This window comes from Ambystoma mexicanum, chromosome 13, assembly GCF_040938575.1.
Source record: "Ambystoma mexicanum isolate Mex_15411 chromosome 13, UKY_AmexF1_1, whole genome shotgun sequence".
In the NCBI taxonomy this organism is placed as follows: Eukaryota; Metazoa; Chordata; class Amphibia; order Caudata; family Ambystomatidae; genus Ambystoma; species Ambystoma mexicanum.
In genome coordinates this window covers 437631817-437654568 of record NC_090938.1, presented here as the reverse complement: position 1 = coordinate 437654568, position 22752 = coordinate 437631817, and the positions used below count along the sequence as shown (strand labels likewise).

The following is a 22752-nucleotide window of genomic DNA, read 5'->3' as shown; positions in this document are numbered from 1 at the left end:
GGAGGTTTTAAGATGGGGATCATTGTCTGTGGACCTAACTTTACCTTTCCTTTCCTTTGCAGGAGTTTGTGATGTATATTATGCCCTCCGATAAGTGAATGTATACATGTAACCTATTTTTCTAGTGTTGTCTGACAACTCTACCTGCCAGTAGTCATTTTTCTATAGTGTTTGGCCAATAAATGATACTTGTATTTTTATATATCCTGTCTAAGTGTAATCTGTGGTTTCCATTGTGTGAACACATTGTGAACCCTTTACAAGCTCACCACCTCTGAAGAACTTAGCGTAGACTGCCTGTCACTGCTACCTGAACTGGTTTGGCTGCAGCCCCCCAGAGTTGTACATGTCACAGTATAGGTTGGCCTTCTATACATCTGTCCACCAGGCCAGAGTATAGGAAATAGTCCTAACATTTTCCAAATTCACTGTGAAGTTAAACATATTTTATATCATTTAACTGAGGGATAATAGTCAGGCTGATTACCTTTGCCCTGACATATATCCATATGATGTACTAATGTGGTGAATTGGGAACCTTTTAGTGCCTTCAGAAAATGCTTGGTGTGAAACACATGTCGGCACAGCTTTTTGTTTTTTATCGTAGTGGGGCATTTGGAGTGTATCCCAGTATGTATTTGTTCTAGCCACATCATTTGTTTATTGGTCTATTAACTATTAAATTGACTTTAAATTCTGTTTTTAAATTTGAATCCCATAAACTTCTAGCTACTGAAATATTTGTGTCCCAAACTTTCTGGAGCAAGTGTTTAATTAACTGGTAGTGCAGACACTAGGGTACAGAGCATACAGTTCTATCTCTACCTGTGGTGTTCCCCAGGGGTCTAACCTCTCTCCCTGGCTATTCAACCAATACCTAGCACTTCTTGCCTACCACATTGCTGCGCTCTGGCCCAACTTCCAGTGCTAGGCGGTCGACACTCCGCTAATTTTCAGGCTACCTTCATCCACCTCTTCTCCCTCTCTCATCTTTGTCTGTCCGCCATCCAGAAGTGGTGTGCTGCTAACGATCTCTGCCTTAATGCCAGCAAGACTGAGATTCTCCTCACACCCGCTCCCTCCTTCCTGCCACTCTCTGGCCGGCCTCTCTTGGCCCCCTTCCTGCTCCCACCTGTGAGGCTAAGAACCTCGGGGTCATCTTCGACTCCACACTCTCCTTCTCTCCTCACATCTCTGACATCTCTAAGAAGTCACACTGCCAGCTGCACCTCCTCAGAGGTATTCTTCCCTTCCTCTCCTTCCCCCAAAGGCTCACTGTCTCCAGAGCTCTGGTTCTCTTCAGGCTGGACTACTGCAACAGCCTCTTTCTAAATCTCCCTACTTCTACCCTCCGCAGCTCATACAGAACAGGACTGCGAGGCTTGTCCTTGGCCTTAAGCCCAGGGATCGTATCTCTCCAGGACTGAAATCTCTCCATTGACTCCCAGTGGCTGCGAGGATTAAGTTCAAAACCCTCTGCATTGTTCACAAGGCCTTCTGGGATCTGGGGCCTCAATACCTTCAACTCTCTCTTCCTAAATATCTTCCTTCTCAAACTCTTCGCTCATCCGCCTCCAACTCCCTCAGGGTCAGTCGCTTCTCCAAGCAACAAGTTGGCAGTAGATCTCTTTCTTCGGCTGGGGCCTCCCTCTGGAACAGCCTCCCTGCCTCCCTGAAACTTAAGGAGAATCATCTCCGGTTCCGGAAGCACCGCAAAACCTTTCTCTTTGCCTCTGCCTTTTCTCCTCCTCTCCCCTGCTGACTTTCTGACTGAAACTGCACTGGTTACCTGGCCACCTTCTGATCTCGGGCCCAGGTCCCCTCCCCTGCCAGTCGCACACCTGCACTGCCTTCCTGGCAACCCCTGCACTTGGGCACTGTTTCTGTTTCTACAGTCCCCCTACCAGCACTTGACATCTATTGTATGCACTTACTCCTGTCCCGTCCCCTTTCCTCCATACTTATGGGACATTCCTCCGTCCTCTGGGACGGGACCGGAGCACTTTGTAAAAGCATCAAAATGTTGCACAAATTTTAGTCTTTCCTCTCTTTTACGCAGGGTACTGCACGCGGCCGTAACCCCGCCCATCTTAGCTCCGCAAAGCCATTAGTCCTTTTCTCTGCTCGTTCGAGACTGGACGCACTTACATATGCAGAAGGTTTTTTTCTTCCAATCTTCCTCCTCTCTGTCTCTCGCTAGCAAATTGTTCTTCCTGTCAGCGACGCTTCGCTAGGGCGGATCCCCATCCTCTTTGTTTAGAGTGTTTGGGTCCTGACCACTGGTGGGACTCGTGTTTTTATTGCGATTCCCTTTCAGTCCGGGCACTTCAACGTCGGTTAGAGCGGTGGGAGCAGGTGTTTCAGCGCACTCCTCCTATGCATTTTCAATCCTTCAACGATGAAAAGTAGAAATGCCCGGTATGTACTTCACTTTTTAGAGCACCCCGGCTGGGAGACTCCTTCTCGGGGTCTTCCCGGTCTGGGAGGAGCGTCAAGGGCTATGTCACCGGGGCTTACCTTGAGGTGCCGTCTGGGCCTAAAAAGTGTACCGGAGTTTTCTCCGAGGGTGTCCGTAAGGGGCCTGTTGACACCGGATCACAATCCGAGGCCCTCCTGTTGGGGCTGTTTGTAGACCTAGTTCTACTGAGTCGTGGGGTACCGGAGCTCTCTCCGAGGCCTCCTTGTTTGGAGCTTCCCTCAAAAGTACTGGGGTGCGCCCCGAGGCCTCGGCTGGCCTAGTTGATACCGAACGGAAGTTCTAGGCCCGGCGTGAAGAGGCTTTTACCGCACTCGGGTCCGAGGTCCCTCGCTTAGAGGCTAAGGTGACCAACAGTTCTGAGAGGCCTGTTACACCCAACAGCAGGCCCCGCAATTATGCTAGCCATTCCGGATGACTATACCCTACTAAGATTTGATTGTACCACCTCTCAAGGTGGAGGTCTCGCCATTATAGCTAAAACTAAATTCGCCCTGACTATTGAGACACCTCCCGTTGCAGGATCTTGCGAATCCTTAACTGCTAAACTAACCATATCTAACACACAATCCATCTCCATCAACCTCATTTACCGACCACCTGGCCCCCTAGGGTCATTTGAGGAAGACCTTACAAATATCCTATCCAATAACCTCAAGAACTCCTCACAAAGCATTTTACTAGGAGACCTTAACCTAGGTTTTAACGACCCCACAGACACCAATGCCATAACAATTAATAATACCTTAGAGGAATTGGGTTTCTCCCAGAAGATCACGGAGCCTACTCATACCAAAGATAGAACTCTGGACTGGCTAGCTGTGCACAATTGCCCAGTCCTAATCTCCTCTATACTTCCACAGCTTTGGCAGATCACTACTTGATCTCGTTTACACTAGAGGCGACACCAGCGCAAATTGATAGTATACCCCCAGCTGTCCAGACGAGAAACAAAAAGAATATTATCCCTGAAAATCTGATCCCTCTGATCGCTCCGACCCTGAACGCCATCCCAGACCATACAGATCCCGCTATGATGGTAGATATTTACAACAAAGTCATGCTCTCATCTCTTGATGTCATAGCCCCACTGCAACTCAAAAGAGTAAACCTAGGAAACACATCAACTCTTGGTTTTCCACCTATCTCAAAGCCCTCAGACAGGAAAAGCGACGTTGCGAAAAAATCTGGAGATCACATCCCTCGGAAAAAACAAGACTAACCTAAGTAGACTAGCCTCCCAATACAAAAAAAGACATTATCTTGGCCAAACATACATCCTATAGCACCCGTATCCTACAAGCCAAATCTAACACCAGAGAACTCTTTACTATACTAAAAGAGGTTGAATCTCCCGTCCAAGCGCCTGACTCGTGCCTCAAGGACAAAAATTGGCGCACGGATATACAAAATGCCTTAGCCAACAAAATCTCCTCACTCAAGACAAAGATAAACACCAAAAAAGATTCCCTTCTCTCTTCTACCAAGCCTAGTAGTCTCACCCCCAAAATGACTCACCCTACTCAGACGCACACCCAGGATCATAATTCCCAATTCAACTAACACAGAGTTTCTACCAAAGAGGTAGAAAAGCTCATTCTCTCTCTCAAACCATCGAACTGCCATGGGGACATATGTCCTGCACAATTGATTAAGGATGCAGCTCGTGATCTAGCACCATTTATTACCAAACTAATAAATGCGTCATTCACATCAGGCACCGTACCCAACAATCTGAAACAATCATGGGTCCTCCCCTTGCTCAAAAAACCTAATCTTGACCCTTCCACTCATACTAATTACCGCCCCATCACCACAGTACCGTTCCTTCTTAAAATCTTAGACAAAGTAGCATACCAACAAATCCAACACCACCTCGAGCACTTCCAGCTCTTAGGAGTCAGACAATCGGGCTTCAGGCCTCAATATGGCACCGTAACTGCACTCGTAAACCTTAAGGCACAGATAGATGAACTGAGAGATCAGGGCAGGACCGCACTCCTGCTACTTCTTGATCTATCAGCTGCCTTCGACCTGGTCGACCACGAGATCTTATGTGATCACCTTCAAAAAGCAGCCCATTTCTCTCAAGAGGCTACTGACTGGATCCAATCCTTTCTAAACAACCGCACAATGAGTCTTCTCACCTATAGCAGCAGCCGACCCTATGCCCATCACCTGTGGCGTGCCCCAGGGTTCATGCGTTTCCCCAACACTGTACAACATATTCACCATGCCCCTTTTTGATGATCTAGATGGCCTGGGTATTACCTACACCAATTATGCCGACGATACCCAGATCCTCATCCTGCTGACGGGGGATTATGATAAGGATTTGGCCTTCGTCAATGGAGTGTACCTCATCATTCAGGCATGGATGGCCTCAAACAGTCTATGTCTGAATGATGACAAAACAGAACTCCTCATTCTGGGATCGCCACATAACCTTGGCAAATTGGACCAAAATTACTCCTCCTTTGCAATTGACAATAACAAGATCACGGTAGCCAAGGAGGTCAAAACCCTCGGCTTCTACCTAGATTTTACTCTCACCTTCAAAAAACAAGTTAATGCCATGGCCTCTGCCACAGCGTATACTTGCAAACTCATCAGAGCAGCCAAACCTTTTCTCTCCCCCTCCAACTGCATCACACTAGCCAGGGCGTTGATCCTGTCCAAGCTGGACTATTGCAACGCACTTTATATAGGCTGCAACAAATATATCACCAACAAAATACAGATTCTTCAAAACAATGCCCTAAGAGCGACCTTCAGCATCCCGAAGAAAGCCCATATCTCTGACTCTAGAAGATCCGTCAATTGGCTATCCACTAAAGACAAAATATTCCTCAAATCAGTGTCCCTGACTCATAAATGTCTCCACCAAGCAGCCCCTCAATACCTTATCACCAGATTCACCAGACCTACTTCCTCTCGCCCCTCCAGGATGGCCAACTCTAATCTCCTTCTGGTGCCTAGGTTTAAACGTACTATGTCAGGAGGAAATAGCTTTCGGGTAAAAGCAGCACAATTATGGAACTCCCTCCCTCCCACCTGTAGGGAAGACCTTCCCTACCGCCAATTTAGATCCAAAACCATCCATTGGCTCAAGACTCACGACATATAAACGACCACCTGCTCTCTTGCTGCCCGGATGCTCCAGGCTACTACGTTTGTAAATATGTACATTTAGGTTGTCACCTGCTTTGACGTACACATCGGTCATGTGACAACCTGCTCCTTGTATATAATATTGCCTATATTGTTTTTCTTTGTAAGTTATGCCTCCTCGGCATGCATTGTTTCCATTTTTACGCGTCCAGCACTGTAACCACAGCGGGACCGCGTGCCTTGTATGTAACCAAGCTTTGCAAACCTCTTGTTGCCTCTGCGCCTTGCTACCGCCCGGTTAGGTGTGCAATATAAATAAATAAAATACTAAATACTAAGGCCTTCTCGGTGAAAGGTGTTCCTCACCGTTCCCGCTCTTGCTGTGACTCCAGAACTGTTGAGGGGGCAAGGAGTGAGGTGTTGAACCATAATCCCTCCTTTACCGGCAGTGCCGAGGTCCTTCCAGTGAAGGCTAGTTTGGCTATTAGCATGTCGCAACAACATCCTAGGCCACACAGTAGCGGCTTGGCCGAGGTTCCTTGTGTTAAGGCTAAAATGAAGACCCCTGACCCACCTGTGGGGACCCCTGCCTCACTTCCACAAGTGTCGCAGTTCTCAGGTAGCGACAAAATGGTGGCCGTTCCCGCCAAAACCATGGCGGCCATTTTGGATACATCCCTTACAACTACGCCATCGGCCTTAGGTGTAGGGGTTGGTTCTGTAGGTGAACATCGGTTTCCTTGTGCACATCAGTTTCGTCCAGTTTATGACTGGAACACCCGTATGCCCCTTACGCACAATGTCTTGCTGCCTGCTGCGTCGGCACCTTTGATTTATGTGAACACCTCTGGGGATGGGCCTTCTTGGCAACCCTATCCCCTGCGTCCCTGGAATTGAGAGGCCTCCTCCGGCCGCTCCGAAGCCGTCGGCGGAGGACGCTTTTTATGGCAAGTTTCAAAAACTTATGCGTTCCGACCCCATGAAGGAGTACTTCAAAGGCTTGTTCGGGGAGATATGCCCACCTGCACCGTCGGTTCCACCTGCGTCTCTGGTGCTTCTGCCGACGCCGCCTTTCCTGCGGGGCCTCCCCCTACTCTTCCACCCTTGCTTCCGTTGTCCCCAGTGGACAAGGTTTTTGTGGTGCATGATGTGGTTCAGCCGGACCCTGACCTGTTGGATGACACGCAAGGTGATCAGGACAAGCGAAGACCAGCCCCGCTTTATCAGAGCCTTTCACGACCGGGTGCTGGACATGGTGTGTCTGTTGGATGTTCCAGTGTCCAAGGCACCTGCTCCGCAGGAGGGTGTGCTTTCGTGGGTGTTCACCTTGTCTCCTTCGGAGCGTACCGTCTTGTTCTTGCAGAAGGACGTTTTGGCTGAGGTCCGTAGAGTCTGGGAGAGACCACACTCTGGACTGTTCATCAATAAGAAAATTGACGCACGCTACAGGCTGCATTCTTCGGAAAAGGTGGCCTTAGCATTATGTCCGCTCCCCTCCTCCACGGTGGTGGCTGCGGCCACTTTGCAGTCCAGGCCTGCGGCATCCTCTTCTACGACGGCTACTCAGGTCCTGGGCAAAGAGGATAAGCTTCTCGACTCCCTTGGGAGGAAGATTTTTGCTAACTCGGCCCTGCAATTGCGTCAGGCTAATGCAGAACTGGTGTTAGCGGGGGCAAATATGAAAATGTGGAAAGGTCTGTTGGAGTTTGAGGAGTTCATCCCTGCTGAAAAGCTTGAGGACTTCAAGGCGGGATTGTCGGATGCCAGGGTCCTGGATCAAGATCTGCTGGAGGCCGCGGCTCATCACGTTGACACTTCGGCCCAGGGCCTTATGCTTGTAGTGGATACTGTAAAGACTGGTAGGGGGTGTCTGTACTTCTGCTCTCTATATGGTAGAGGAGAGGCACAGAAGACCCCAGCCAAGATTCTCTATAAGGTAGCAATGGACGAGCAATCAAGGCCTAGCTTCTCAGGAGGTGATGTGGGCTGGTTCTTAAGTACAGTGTAGTCCCCGAACCCCCACAAAGGAATGTCCACACACTGTATTACTGAAAATAAAGTCTTTAATTAATATTCAAAGGTATGTACACGATCACAATAACGCACTTTGTACTTGGAAGTCAATAATGATAAATATATACAATTCTAAAGTGGTACCACTAATGTTATCGAATCTCATTAAAGTGCAACAACTGTACGGTTAAAATGTCACACAGATTAATAACGAGGAAACCAGCAATAGAGATAGGCAGGAACGCAAGATGGTTGAAACAATAGGCAGAATGCTGGCCCTGTTACCTAGACACAGTTCTGTGTGGAGATCCCCCCACCTGGGCAACCTGTAAAATAAGGATATATCGCACAAGCCCAGTCCATATGTCCAATAGTCTCACTTCTTCCTATTAAGGTTTTACCCCCCCAATGTACCTGGTGGAGTGGAGTTCTCCGACGCTGCGTCGACCGATCCTTCGTGAGTGCCTCCCTTTCAGGCGGGAGCCACGGATCGTCAAGAGGTGTCGGGGAACTTGGCGTTTGGTGTCGGGGAATCGACGGCCCTTCTTGAGTGCCCTCCCTTTAAGGCAGGAGTCACGGGTCGTCGAACGTCCGACGGTGAACAGGGTGAACTATGGCAGGGAAGTGGCAGCTTCGTTCCTAGCAGTGCTCGTCGACGACAGAGCATTGGCGTCCTGCAAGGAAGAGGCGTGCGGGGCACCTCGATGACGATAGTTCTGGACCACAAAGAGATGATGAAGAACTGTGGCCCAGTCGAGGAGTCGGCGTCTCTGTGGTCTTTAGGTGGCGGGAAACCCACCGGTGGATGCTCCTCGGTGCGTCGACGGTCAGGCCTTCTCCAGAGGGAGACAAGCGGATGATGATGCAGGCGAGAGTGTCCGATGATCAATGGAAGTTCTTAGGCAAATGGGAGCACGGCGGCTCCGGTCGGCGACGGCGGTCGTCGACAGTGGCGGACAAGAGTCCGAGTGCTTCTCCTTGGAGTTCCGCAGCAGTCCCCGTATCGGGTCGACAGCTTATCGTAGGTCTATCTACCAGGGAGCTTTGGCAAAGATCCGCTGTGCACGATGGTCCCTCGTAGCTTGGGAAGAAGGCGCCTTACCAGGTCCTCTCTGGGTCAGTCCTTGGAGGCACAGCAGCTTTCAGATTGTGAAGGAGAGCAACAGCAATTCTTCTCGTCCAGCAGGGCTTCAAGGTCAAGCGTCAGTTACTCCAGTTACTCGTCGTAGTGGACTTCAGCTTCTGAACACGATTCCTAGCAGTGAGAGGTACCCAGATATACTGTTGATCTCCCATTCATTCCGCTGGGTCACACTCAAGCATCCAATCACGACTACGGGCATTCATGCAGGCAGCCAATCGGGCACACAAGGTATTCAGGCCATTCACTTCTCTCCAGACACTCACAACAAGTTATGTGTATTGGGACAAGTTCCGAGCCATTCAACACTCCAAGCTGCATTCATACCGGTTTCAGGCAGGGGTGTCTCAGTCATTGTGTCAACCACCAGATACTAGACATCCACAACACAGAATGCATATTCGTCACACACCCAGCTAGTCTGGCCGGGCCTTCACAACAACACCCTATATGGCATTTCCACCCAACAGCCAGTCAGGGGGAAGGGACAGAGTCAGGGCTTCCCAGAACTTTGGGAAAACAAGGTAATGGGTAATAGAAAGCAAGAGGCCACCGGGGCCATCTTGTTTTCCATCAGATCTCAACTGATCCCAATGGCAGGGCCGGGGTATCCCAAAATGGAGGATACTCCGCGCACCTGTCCAATTCAGCATGGAGCTGTCACCAGCCCCTACCCTGCTCTGCGGGCCTCCCACAGGTGCCCAAAAACATACACTAGGGGCACAGGGTTGTACCACCACCCATGGGTGCCATAAGGGTATCCCACGGGTCCATTCACCAAACCAAAAGAGAGCTGCACTGCCAGGTGTCCCACATGAACTCCTGAGCGGAAAACATGACAGAACACACGATAAAAAGCAGTAAGGAACAAGGATAAGGAGGCCCTGTCCCTCCGATGCATTTCCAGCATCACAGATACCTCTCGGCAGTCTTGGCTACACGCCACCAAATTCTCTAAGGAGGTGCAGGACAAGGTTTCGGACCTGCCCTTAGACAGCAAGGAGCTTTTTCATTCCTCAACGGATGTGGAGCTGACCAAAACGAAGGATAGCACCCAGACCGCCAACTCCTTGTCTGTCCTGGTAAAACCACCTTTTAGGACACAGAGACCGTTGTCACAGTCCCGGCCCTCCTCTGGTTTCAGGGGTTTTCTTGATCGGAACCCCATTGGGAAATTCCCGCCGGAGGCAGCAACGGAGTCGGTTTTTCTCCCGATCCTCAGCCTCCTCCTCAGGTTCAGGTGGTGCCGCTACCAAAAAACCAGCCAAATGAGGGTTCTCTGCGCTCTCACGAGACCCCGGTGGGAGGACGCATTGTCTCATTGGAAGGCGTGGCAGACTATCACCGAGGACCGGTGGGTCTTGTCAGTCGATCGGGCAGGCTTCCGCTTACCCCTTCCCCCCACCCATCAATCCTCCGTTCCAACAGTCGGGTTCGCCCTCCCTCAGGGCCGAGATTCAGAAGTTACTGGATCTCAGAGCAGTGGAACCCGTTCCCCTAGGGGAACAAGGGAGGGCTTCTACTCCCGACTGTTTACGGTGCCCAATACCAACCAGGCTGGACTGCGCACCATTCTAGACCTTTCCCAGTTCAATCTTTTCCTGCACCAAGAGAAATTCAAGATGATCACGCCTGGTCAGATAAAGTCCTCTTTGCAGATGGGCAATTGGCCCAGCGTGGTGGACCTTCAGGATGCGTATATGCATATTCTGATCTGGAATCCACACTGGAGATACCTGCGTTTCTCTGTGGGAGAGGAGCATTTCCAGTTTCGAGTGCTTCCTTTTGGCCTCAGCTCAGCACCACGTGTCTTTACGAAGATGATGTTGGTGATTGCAGCCCATCTTCGTCTGCAGGGTATCCATGTGTATCCGTATTTGGACGATTGGCTGTTACGCAGCCCTTGCCCGTGCAATCTTCAGTCTCTCCTCCAGCTCCTGTTCCACCTTGGGCTGTCGGTGAACTGGCGGAAATCTTCCATGACAGTCTCTCCGGACTTGATTTTCCTGGGTTTTCGCTGGAACACGATCGACTGCGGAGTTTACCTGACCAGGGACAGAATGGCGGATCTGTTTGCCACGTGTCAGATGTTTGTGCAGTTGGAGAGCATGTCGGCCTGGTGGTTCCAGGGGCTTCTGGGCCTCATGGCCTCGTGAGTATTGGCTCTTCCTCTTGCCTGACTCAAGATGAGGCGGACTCAGATGGCTCTTCGGAGTTTTTGGCGTCAGGGTGTGGATCCGGACTCCAAGATGATTTTGATTCCTGCTTCCGTGAGAGCGGATCGGCTGTGGTGGTCGTCTCTCAGCAACCTGTCGGTGGGTGCAGGATTTCAAGACCCCGGCCCGATGGTGACGGTCACGACGGACTCCTCCCTTCTGGGGTGGGGTGCAACGTTGGATCTTCTTCAGGTCTCAGCGATTTTCCTAGCACTCAAAGCGTTTAGGCCGGTCATTGTCAACAGTCATCCGTATCCGCACGGACAATGTGGTGTCAATGTATTACATCAACAAGCAGGGGGCACCAAGTCTCCTCCTCTTGTGGAACTGGCCATCCAGATTTGGGAGTGGGTGGTTCGTCATGGTGTCTGGCTGGTAGCAGTACACATTCCGGGACAGCTGAACGTCACAGCAAATGCCCTCAGTCGGCGGACAATGGTCAGCTACGAGTGGGAACTGAAGGCGGAGATCCTTGCATGGATATTCTTGTGTTGGGGCACTCCAGAAGTGGACCTCTTCGCAACATCAGCAAACAAGAAACTGCCTCTGTATGCCTCCAGAAACGGTCTGGCAGCCTCCTCTCTGGAGGATGCTCTCGAGATTCCTTGGCACAACATGAGGGCTTATGCTTTCCCGCCTCTGCGTCTGATTCATCGGACGATTTGCAAGCTGAGGAACACGGTGAACTGTTCTCTTCTGCTCATAGCCCTGTGGTGGCCGGCCAGGTTCTGGTTCTCAGAACTTCAACACCTGTCCATGTGTGCACTGATCAGGCTACCGGTGATCTCCGATCTGCTTCACCAGAGGGATCGACAGCTGTGGCACCCCTCCCCACAATCGTTCAGCTTGGCGGCATGCTGTCTGAGTTCAGATCTTTAGAGCATCTCAACCTGTCTGCTGATAACATGCGAATAATCCAGGCAGCTAGGAAACCTTCAACGAGGTCTCAGTATAAGATCAAGTGGCTTCGGTTCTGTCACTGGTGCTTAGCCAGACAGCTGGACCCCAGGGTGGCTACGATTGACATGGTGCTGTCCTTCGTGTCTCACCTAGCAGAGTCTGGCATTCATGTTCTGTCATGCAGAACTTACCTTTCGACGGTAGCCACCTACCTATCCACGGACCAGTGCTCTTATTCACTGTCAAATCCAGTGATTAGGAGACACTTTGCGGGTTTGACGCGTCTTTATCCTCCGGTTCGCAAGCAGCACCCGACGTGGGATCTGAATGTGGTCCTTACAGTGTTGTGCCATAAACCGTTCGAACCAATGGCCACGGTGGGCCTTAAGCACCTTTCGTGGAAGTTGTCTTTTTTGGTCGCCATTACTTCAGCAAGGCGTGTGAGTGAGCTCCAAGCTCTATCGGTGGAGCATCCCTTCTTGGTTTTCCACAAGGATAAGGTGGTCCTACAGACAAATCCTTCTTTCATGCCAAAGGTGGCTTCTGATTTCCATTTGAATCAGTCAATCTCCCTGCCGGTCTTCTTTCCAAACCCAGCTTCAGAAGCGGAAAGGGTTCTGCATTGTTTGGATGTTAGAAGGGCTCTTAAGTTCTATCTGGACAGAACATCTGAATTTAGGAGCTCTTCTCAACTTTTGGTGACCTTTGGTAATCCACAAGGTAGACAGGCCTCTAAGGTGACTATCTCCAGATGGATCGCTGCCTGTATTACGGAGTCTTACACTGTCCAAGGTCTGCAGCCTCCTAAAGGAATTCATGCGCACCAGGTGCGGGGCAAGTCAGCTGCAGTTGCCTGTCAGAAAGATGTCCCCTGGGAGACCATTGCAAAAGCGACTACATGGGCCTCCCCATCGGCTTTTTGTAAACATTGTCTAGACCTGAACTCCAGATCTGACACTCAGTTTGGCCAGGCTGTGCTGAAGATTTTTTTTCAGTAAAGGGTTTTCCATCCACCTGTAGTTCCTGTGAGGAGTGCTTGGGAATCTCCCATAAGTATGGAGGAAAAGGGGACGGGACGTAGAGGTATAACCAGGTTACTCACCGTAGTGACCACCTTACTCCTAGTCCATAGTCCCCTTTCCTCCATACGCCTGCCCGCCGTCCCCTCTAATAAGGTTCCTCTATTATTGCTTGAAAGTCTCTGACCTGGCGATAGAAAAGGACTGATGGCGGATGCGCGGGGCGTAGCTAAGATGGGCGGGGTTACGGCCGCGTGCAGTACCCTGTGTAAAAGAGTGGAAGGACTAACATTTTTGCAAAATTTTGATGCTTTTACAAAGTGCTCCTGTCCCGTCGCACAGGACGGAGGAATGTCTCATATGTATGGTGGAACGGGGACTATGGACTAGGAGTAAGGTGGTCACTACGGTGAGTAACCTGGTTATACCCTTGCACTTGCCACCTGCTGGCCGTACTTTTACTTACTGTTATTTATTCTATTATGTACTGCGCTGTCCCCTCCGCCGCCCCCACACTTTCCCACTTGCGCGATATGAATGACACCTGGCCTAGTAGGATCGTTGTTTGTCTTCCCTCTGTTCCCCCCTCCCTTGCCTCGTCGCGCCTTGAAACACTTGTGTATAGGCACGTTATAAATGCCATATCATACTGTCTTCCCATTGGACTGTGTTGCAGCATAACCCACCACATATTAGAGTTGTCCATTCTGAGAGAAAATAGGGTGCCTACATTCTCAAAAATAATGAATTGGGTAAGAACCTCACGCAGTGCATAGGATTTTGTTTAGTGGGGATATTTTTACATCCAACCTCATGAAGCACTTTAACATTCTTCTGTTCACTTCCAGGTGAATGACCTGTCTTGGATGCGGCTTAACCAGGATGGAGAAGAAGAACTTTTATGTGACTTAAGTTTTGATGAAGAAGGCATTGAAGAGTTAAGTGAGGTCAGCTAGTGTCTTGGTTTTTGAGACAGAAGTATGTCAAATCTTTCTGTTCCACTGAAACGAAAATACAGGAAAACTCTCCTGAGGGAGATGAACGAGGTGAGCAATGTTTCAAATTCTGCTTAGTTTCTTGGGCCGGCCACAATCGGATGGAGGAAAAGATACGGCCTTTCCAGCAGCAGCCTTCCTCCTTTGCTGATGATGGACTCTGCCTCTTCCATCTGTTTACACAGAAGACCCCCACATCCTGTTGACTTCGGAGGTGAAGTTGCAAAGGGATGGCAGTGGAGGAAGAGACGCAAGCCCTTCGATTCGCCCAAGCTGACTAAGGACTTAGTCCTATTACTCAAGATGTCCGGAAACCTCCTGATGGCAGGGCAATGGAGGTGTGCTTGTAAGGATGAAGAAATATCATAGTCCCTCCCAGAAATAACCACTGGGGTCTTAGAAACCCAGACCCACCATGATTAATGAGTGCTGACGAGCGTGGAAAGGCAGCTGTGATCGCTTGCTAGTGGGTCCAAGGGACTGGTGCCTTTCCAAAGTGGACTGTGGTCCTTCCTCCTGGTACCTTGCATCTTTATCTCCTCCGTGGTTCTAATGGTACCTGGGGACCGCGGTAGATGGTAACCCAGGAAGCTCGCTGCTCCAAGAGAAAGTGTTTTCTTCAGCCATTTCTATTCCCTAGGGTGCCTTTCCTGCCCTGTCAACCACCTCATATTGAATGTATTTATTTGTGTTTACATAAAAGTACTTTAAAGAGCAATTAGGCTTACAACAGAATATTGCTACTGTAAATGTGTATTCGTTTTACATGGTGTATGGCTCAGCCTTTAGGTCCGATTCTGTAAATATTTGTTGAACATGTTTTTGTAGGTGTTTATAAATAAATATCAAATTACATCAAAGGCGTTTACATGTGCCAGTGCACAATGTACATTTTCGTTTTCTTATCTACCATAATGTCTTCCGCTTGAACTCTTGTAATTTAAGGGTTCTTTAGGTAGGCTTGAGCATGATGATTCTGGGTGCCTTTTCAGCAACATTAGCTGGAGCACCTGCAGGTATGTTATTCAGACGGTAGAGACTGAGAAGGAAATTAGGTCTATGCTTCAAGTTCATTTTTCCAGTGTTGATTGTCATATCTAGTTCTTAATTTGTATGATCTTTGTATTTGGGAATTACAACAAATCCACATTAACATTATTCACACAGGTTAGCACTTCAGCTATGACTACTGTAAGCATCACCAAAGGCATTTACAGGGTAATTCATAGAAAATCGCACAAAAGTGGCGCACGCGACTGGCGCACAGCATGCCCGTGCGAATGTCTACGCCAGCCGCATGCGCTAAAATCGATTTCCGCGCACAGCGTATTCATTGATTTTCGCATCCAAAACCAGCCGTGGCGCAGCGACCCTGCAGCAGCGCCAGTTACGCCCCCAAGAACGCCCTCGCGCAAGGAAAAGCCTTCAAAATCCCCAAATAATCGCAAAGGGCTGCGCTAACCCTGGACCAGTTCACAGGGCTGGCAAACAGCAAACGCCAAGCGGGGAACGTGTATTACAGGGGTTCGTGGGAAGTATCACACGCGATTCCAGCAGGGTACGTGTATTTCAGGGGTGCGCAAGAAGTTCCACACGCGATTTCAGCAGGGTATGTGTATTTCAGGGGTTCTGGGGAGTACTACACGTGAATTGGCCGTGTGGGTCCTCCCAGGTGTTCGCTCTACAACCTCCACGCCCCCTGCAGGCAGCCCACACCACGGGGGACTACCCTGCACCCCTGCTCATGTCCCGCACGCAGCCCATCCACCATGGGCATGCCCCCCAGCCAACACACGTCACCTTGCACTACTGATCAACAATGCATGTCTCCCACCACCCCCACCCCCCAGCAGTGCAGGGGCAGCCTCCACCAGGCCCCCACCCATGTCTACCACCACCCCCACCCCCCAGCCACCAGGGGCAGCCTCCACCAGGCCCCCACCCATGTCTACCACCACCCCCACCCCCCAGGGGCAGCCTCCACCAGGCCCCACTCATGTCTCCCACCACCCCCACCCCCCAGCAGTGCAGGGGCAGCCTCCACCAGGCCCCCACTCATGTCTCCCACCACCCCCCAGCCACCAGGGGCAGATACCACCAGGCCCCCACTCATGTCTCCCATGACCCCCACCCCCAGCAGTGCAGGGGCAGCCTTAACCAGGCCCCCACCCATGTCTACCACCACCCCCACCCCCCAGCCACCAGGGGCAGCCTCCACCAGGCCCCCACCCATGTCTACCACCACCCCCACCCCCCAGCCACCAGGGGCAGCCTCCACCAGGCCCCCACTCATGTCTCCCACCACCCCCACCCCCCAGCAGTGCAGGGGCAGCCTCCAAGTGGCCCCCACTCATGTCCCCTATTACCTCCACCCCCCAGCAGTGCAGGAGCAGCCTCCAACAGGCCCCCACTCATGTCCCCCATTACCCCACCCCCCAGCAGTGCAGGGGCAGCCTCCAACAGGCCCCCACTCATGTCTCCCACCCCTCCCACCCCCCAGCAGTGCAGGGGCAGCCACCACCAGGCCCCCACCCATGTCTACCACCACCCCCACCCCCCAGCCACCAGGGGCAGCCTCCACCAGGCCCCCACCCATGTCTACCACCACCCCCAGCCACCAGGGGCAGATTCCACCAGGCCCCCACTCATGTCTCCCACTACCCCCACCCCCCAGCAGTGCAGGGGCAGCCTTAACCAGGCCCCCACCCATGTCTACCACCACCCCCACCCCCCAGCCACCAGGGGCAGCCTCCACCAGGCCCCCACCCATGTCTACCACCACCACCCCACCCCCCAGCCACCATGGGCAGCCTCCACCAGGCCCCCACTCATGTCTCCCACCACCCCCACCCCCCAGCAGTGCAGGGGAAGCCACCACCAGGCCCCCACCGATGTCCACCACCACCCCCAGCCACCAGGGGCAGCCTCCACCAGGCCCCACCCATGTCTACCACCACCCCTACCCCCCACCCCCCAGGGGCAGATTCCACCAGGCCCCCACTCATGTCTACCACCACCCCCACCCCCCAGCCACCAGGGGCAGCCTCCACCAGGCCCCCACTCATGTCTCCCACCACCCCCACCCCCCAGCCACCAGGGGCAGCCTCCAACAGGCCCCCACTCATGTCCCCTATTACCCCACCCCCAGGCAGTGCAGGGGCAGCCTCCAACAGGCCCCCACTCATGTCCCCTATTACCTCCACCCCCCAGCAGTGCAGGGGCAGCCTCCAACAGGCCCCCACTCATGTCCCCCATTACCCCACCCCCCAGCAGTGCAGGGGCAGCCTCCAACAGGCCCCCACTCATGTCTTCCACCCCTCCCACCCCCCAGCAGTGCAGGGGCAGCCACCACCAGGCCCCCACCCATGTCTACCACCACCCCCACCCCCAGCCACCAGGGGCAGCCTGCACCAGGCCCCCACCCATGTCTACCACCACCCCCACCCCCCAGCCACCAGGGGCAGATTCCACCAGGCCCCCACTCATGTCTCCCACCACCCCCACCCCCCAGCAGTGCAGGGGCAGCCTCCAACAGGCCCCCACTCATGTCCCCTATTACTCCCACCCCCCAGCAGTGCAGGGGCAGCCTCCAACAGGCCCCCACTCATGTCCCCTATTACCCCCACCCCCCAGCAGTGCAGGGGCAGCCTCCAACAGGCCCCCACTCATGTCCCCCATTACCCCCACCCCCCAGCAGTGCAGGGGCAGCCTCCAACAGGCCCCCACCCATGTCTACCACCGCCCCCACCCCCCAGCCACCAGGGGCAGCCTCCACCAGGCCCCCACTCATGTCTACCACCACCCCCACCCCCCAGCCACCAGGGGCAGCCTCCACCAGGCCCCCACTCATGTCTACCACCACCCCCAACCCCCAGCTACCAGGGGCAGCCTCCACCAGGCCCCACTCATGTCTCCCACCACCCCCACCCCCAGCAGTGCAGGGGCAGCCTCCACCAGGCCCCTACCCATGTCTACCACCACCCCCACCCCCCAGCAGTGCAGGGGCAGCCTCCACCAGGCCCCTACACATGTCTACCACGGCCCCCACCCCCCCAGCCACCAGGGGCAGCCTCCACCAGGCCCCCACCCATGTCTCCCACCCCCCAGCCACCAGGGGCAGCCTCCACCAGGCCCCACTCATGTCTCCCACCACCCCCACCCCCCAGCAGTGCAGGGGCAGCCTCCACCAGGCCCCCACCCATGTCTACCACCACCCCCAGCCCCCCAGCCACCAGGGGCAGCCTCCACCAGGCCCCCACCCATGTCTACCACCACCCCCACTCCCCAGCCACCAGGGGCAGCCTCCACCAGGCCCCACTCATGTCTCCCACCACCCCCACCCCCCAGCAGTGCAGGGGCAGCCTCCACCAGGCCCCTACCCATGTCTACCACCACCCCCACCCCCCAGCCACCAGGGGCAGCCTCCACCAGGCCCCCACTCATGTCTCCCACCACTCCCACCCCCAGCAGTGCAGGGGCAGCCTCCACCAGGCCCCTACCCATGTCTACCACCACCCCCACCCCCCAGCAGTGCAGGGGCAGCCTCCACCAGGCCCCTACCCATGTCTACCACAGCCCCCACCCCCCAGCCACCAGGGGCAGCCTCCACCAGGCCCCCACCCATGTCTACCACCACCCCACCCCCCAGCCACCAGGGGCAGCCTCCACCAGGCCCCACTCATGTCTCCCACCACCCCCACCCCCCAGCAGTGCAGGGGCAGCCTCCACCAGGCCCCCACCCATGTCTACCACCACCACCACCCCCCCAGCCACCAGGGGCAGCCTCCACCAGGCCCCCACCCATGTCTACCACCACCCCCACTCCCCAGCCACCAGGGGCAGCCTCCACCAGGCCCCACTCATGTCTCCCACCACCCCCACCCCCCAGCAGTGCAGGGGCAGCCTCCACCAGGCCCCTACCCATGTCTACCACCACCCCCACCCCCCAGCCACCAGGGGCAGCCTCCACCAGGCCCCCACTCATGTCTCCCACCACCCCCACCCCCCCAGCAGTGCAGGGGCAGCCTCCACCAGACCCCCACTCATGTCTCCCACCACCCCCACCCCCCAGCAGTGCAGGGGTAGCCTCCACCAGGCCCCCACTCATGTCTCCCACCACCCCCACCCCCCAGCCACCAGGGGCTGCTACCACCAGGCCCCCACTCATGTCTCCCACCACCCCCACCCCCCAGCAGTGCAGGGGCAGCCTTAAACAGGCCCCCACCCATGTCTACCACCACCTCCACCCCCCAGCCACCAGGGGCAGCCTCCACCAGGCCCCCACCCATGTGTCCCACCACCCTCACCCCCCAGCCACCAGGGGCAGATACCACCAGGCCCCCACTCAAGTCTCCCACCACCCCCACCCCCCAGCAGTGCAGGGGCAGCCACCACCAGGCCCCCACCGATGTCCACCACCACCCCCACCCCCCAGCCACCAGGGGCAGCCTCCACCAGGCCCCCACCCATGTCTACCACCACCCCCCAGCCACCAGGGGCAGCCTCCACCAGGCCCCCACTCATGTCTCCCACCACCCCCACCCCCCAGCAGTGCAGGGGCAGCCACCACCAGGCCCCCACCCATGTCTACCACCACCCCCACCCCCCATCCACCAGGGGCAGCCTCCACCAGGCCCCCACCCATGTCTCCCACCACCCCCAGCCACCAGGGGCAGATTCCACCAGGCCCCCACTCATGTCTACCACCACCCCTTGCCACCAGGGACAGCCTCCACTAGGCCCCCACTCATGTCTCCCACCACCCCCCAGCAGTGCAGGGGCAGCCTCCAACAGGCCCCCACTCATGTCCCCTATTACCCCCATCCCCCAGCAGTGCAGGGGCAGCCTCCAACAGGCCCCCACTCATGTCCCCTATTGCCCCCACCTCCCAGCAGTGCAGGGGCAGCCTCCAACAGGCCCCCACTCATGTCCCCCATTACCCCCACCCCCCAGCAGTGCAGGGGCAGCCTCCAACAGGCCCCCACTCATGTCTCCCACCACCCCCACCCCCCAGCAGTGCAGGGGCAGCCACCACCAGGCCCCCACCCATGTCTACCACCACCTCCACCCCCCAGCCACCAGGGGCAGCCTCCACCAGGCCCCCACCCATGTCTACCACCACCCCCACCCCCCGGCCACCAGGGGCAGATTCCACCAGGCCCCCACTCATGTCTACCACCACCCACACCTCCCAGCCACCAGGAGCAGCCACCACCAGGCCCCCACTCATGTCTACCACCACCCCCACCTCCAGCCACCAGGGGCAGCCTCCACCAGGCCCCCACTCATGTCTCCCACCACCCCCACCCCCCAGCAGTGCAGGGGCAGCCACCACCAGGCCCCCACCCATGTCTACCACCACCCCAGCCACCAGGGGCAGCCTCCACCAGGCCCCCACCCATGTCTACCACCAACCCCACCCCCCAGCCACCAGGGGCAGATTCCACCAGGCCCCCACTCATGTCTACCAGCACCCCCACCCCCCAGCCACCAGGGGCAGATTCCACCAGGCCCCCACTCATGTCCCCCTGCAACCCCACCCCCCAGCAGTGCAGGGGCAGCCTCCACCAGGCCCCCACTCATGTCTCCCACCACCCCCACCCCCCAGCCACCAGGGGCAGATACCACCAGGCCCCCACTCATGTCTCCCATCACCCCCACCCCCAGCAGTGCAGGGGCAGCCTCCACCAGGCCCCCACCCATGTCTACCACCACCCCCACCCCCCAGCCACCAGGGGCAGCCTCCACCAGGCCCCAACCCATGTCTACCACCACCCCCACCCCCCAGCCACCAGGGGCAGCCTCCACCAGGCCCCCACTCATGTCTACCACCACCCCCACCCCCCAGCCACCAGGGGCAGCCACCACCAGGCCCCCACCCATGTCTACCACCACCCCCACGCCCCAGCCACCAGGGGCAGCCTCCACCAGGCCCCCACCCATGTCTACCACCATCCCCACCCCCCAGCCACCAGGGGCAGCCTCCACCATGCCCCCACTCATGTCTCCCACCACCCCCACCCCCCAGCAGTGCAGGGGCAGCCTCCACCAGGCCCTCACCCATGTCTACCACCACCCTCACCCCCCAGCCACCAGGGGCAGCCTCCACCAGGCCCCCACTCATGTCTCCCACCACCCCCACCCCCTAGCAGTGCAGGGGCAGCCTCCACCAGACCCCCACTCATGTCTCCCACCACCCCCACCCCCCAGCAGTGCAGGGGCAGCCACCACCAGGCCCCCACCCATGTCTACCACCACCCCACCCCCCAGCCACCAGGGGCAGCCTCCACCAGGCCCCCACCCATGTCTACCACCACCCCACCCCCCAGCCACCAGGGGCAGATTCCACCAGGCCCCCACTTATGTCTACCACCACCCCCACCCCCCAGCCACCAGGGGCAGATTCCACCAGGCCCCCACTCATGTCCCCCTGCCACCCCACCACCCAGCAGTGCAGGGGCAGCCTCCACCAGGCCCCCACTCATGTCCAACTCATGTTCCCCTGCACCCCCACCCCCCAGCACTGTGGGGCACCTGCCAGCAGGCCCCCACTCATGTCCAACTCATGTTCCCCTGCACCCCCACCCCCCAGCACCGTGGGGCACCTGCCAGCAGGCCCCCACTCATGTCCAACTCATGTTCCCCTGCACCCCCACCCCCCAGCACCGTGGGGCACCTGCCAGCAGGCCCCCACTCATGTCCAACTCATGTTCCCCTGCACCCCCACCCCCAGTACCGTGGGGCACCTGCCAGCAGGCCCCCACTCATGTCCAACTCATGTTCCCCAGCCAACATGTCATCACAATCTAGATCCCCGGTCCCCATGGTCAGCCTCCAAATGCAAAACACCCACCGAGTATTGCATCCACCCACTCAGAAATGGAAATAACATGATAGAACTGCAATTGCAAGTTTGGAAACGAACACATGTCCCTCACATACACCCAATGGGTGTCAGTGACTCTCCAAACCCGTATCATGGTATGCATGAAACCAATGAGATGATACTACACATTGAAGTTTGATCTAAAAATATGTATTAAGGAAAACAAGAATTGAATCAAAAATAAACTAACAGAAATGGGAATGTAAAAAAAGTAAAAAGAAGCATGTCCATGAAAAAATGCAAAACCAAAAATCAGAATCCAAAGGAATGGTGTCCAAAGTCACAGTCCAGAAAAGAAAATCCAATGTGAAATTATAATAGAAAGCCATTGCTCCATGGGTAAATGGTAAAAAGAAACGAAAATCCAACAGTGAACTATGTACAGGTGAACAAGCCAGGGTCCATGATCCCAACAAAAGAAATGAAACCTATCTAACAACACTACCTAATAAAAAATAACTATATACAAAAATGTGGCCCATTGTCCAAAAGGTCCAAAGAAAAAGGAAAAACAAAGGAAACCTAACACTAACTACATAACTATTTACATGGGCAGCGGGCTAGTCCAACGGCTCACTGGATGTTGTCATGGGCCAGGGCATCATCGAACTCCTGTTCAATGGCTTGGAGGCGGGCATGTTCCCTGGCCCCGAGGTCTCGCAGGGATAAAGCAGTGTCCAGCTCCAACTCCCTGCGAAGACCCTCGAGGCACTCAGCCCGCCTCAGCACCCTCCGCATGGAGTTCTCCGCCCTGACCATTGTGAGCCGTTCCTCCTCTGCCCGCTGCCGCTCCGCACCTATCCGCTGGCCCAACCGCTCCCACACGGAAGCCACTCCCATTCCAGGGTTCTCCTGCCCTCCGGCCGATGCCTGCACCCCTGATGTTGATGGCCCCGAGCCATGATGCCTCCCACGTCGAGTCTGCCGCTGCCTCCGACGCAACTGCCTGTGCCAGCACGACGGCATCCAGGCTGATGGTATCCACCGACGCCATCG

The 22752-nt window shown here is 55.2% G+C and overlaps 1 protein-coding gene across 5 annotated transcripts in view; it reads left to right on the top strand.

Annotated features, from left to right (window-relative positions):
• The window catches only part of RDM1 (RAD52 motif containing 1), a 589841-nt gene that overhangs the window by 487529 nt on the left and 79560 nt on the right, over window positions 1-22752 (top strand). For 3 of the 5 annotated variants that reach the window (XM_069634050.1, XM_069634054.1, XM_069634049.1), the window contains one exon: window positions 13725-14731. The exons of the other annotated variants lie outside the window; for them this stretch is intronic. Coding sequence is in view for 2 of the 3 variants with exons in the window: in XM_069634054.1 (XP_069490155.1) it covers window positions 13725-13832 (108 nt within the window). In the remaining variant the exon portion in view is untranslated. Of the gene's footprint in view, window positions 1-13724; window positions 14732-22752 lie in introns of those variants that run through there. 5 annotated transcript variants of the gene reach the window in all.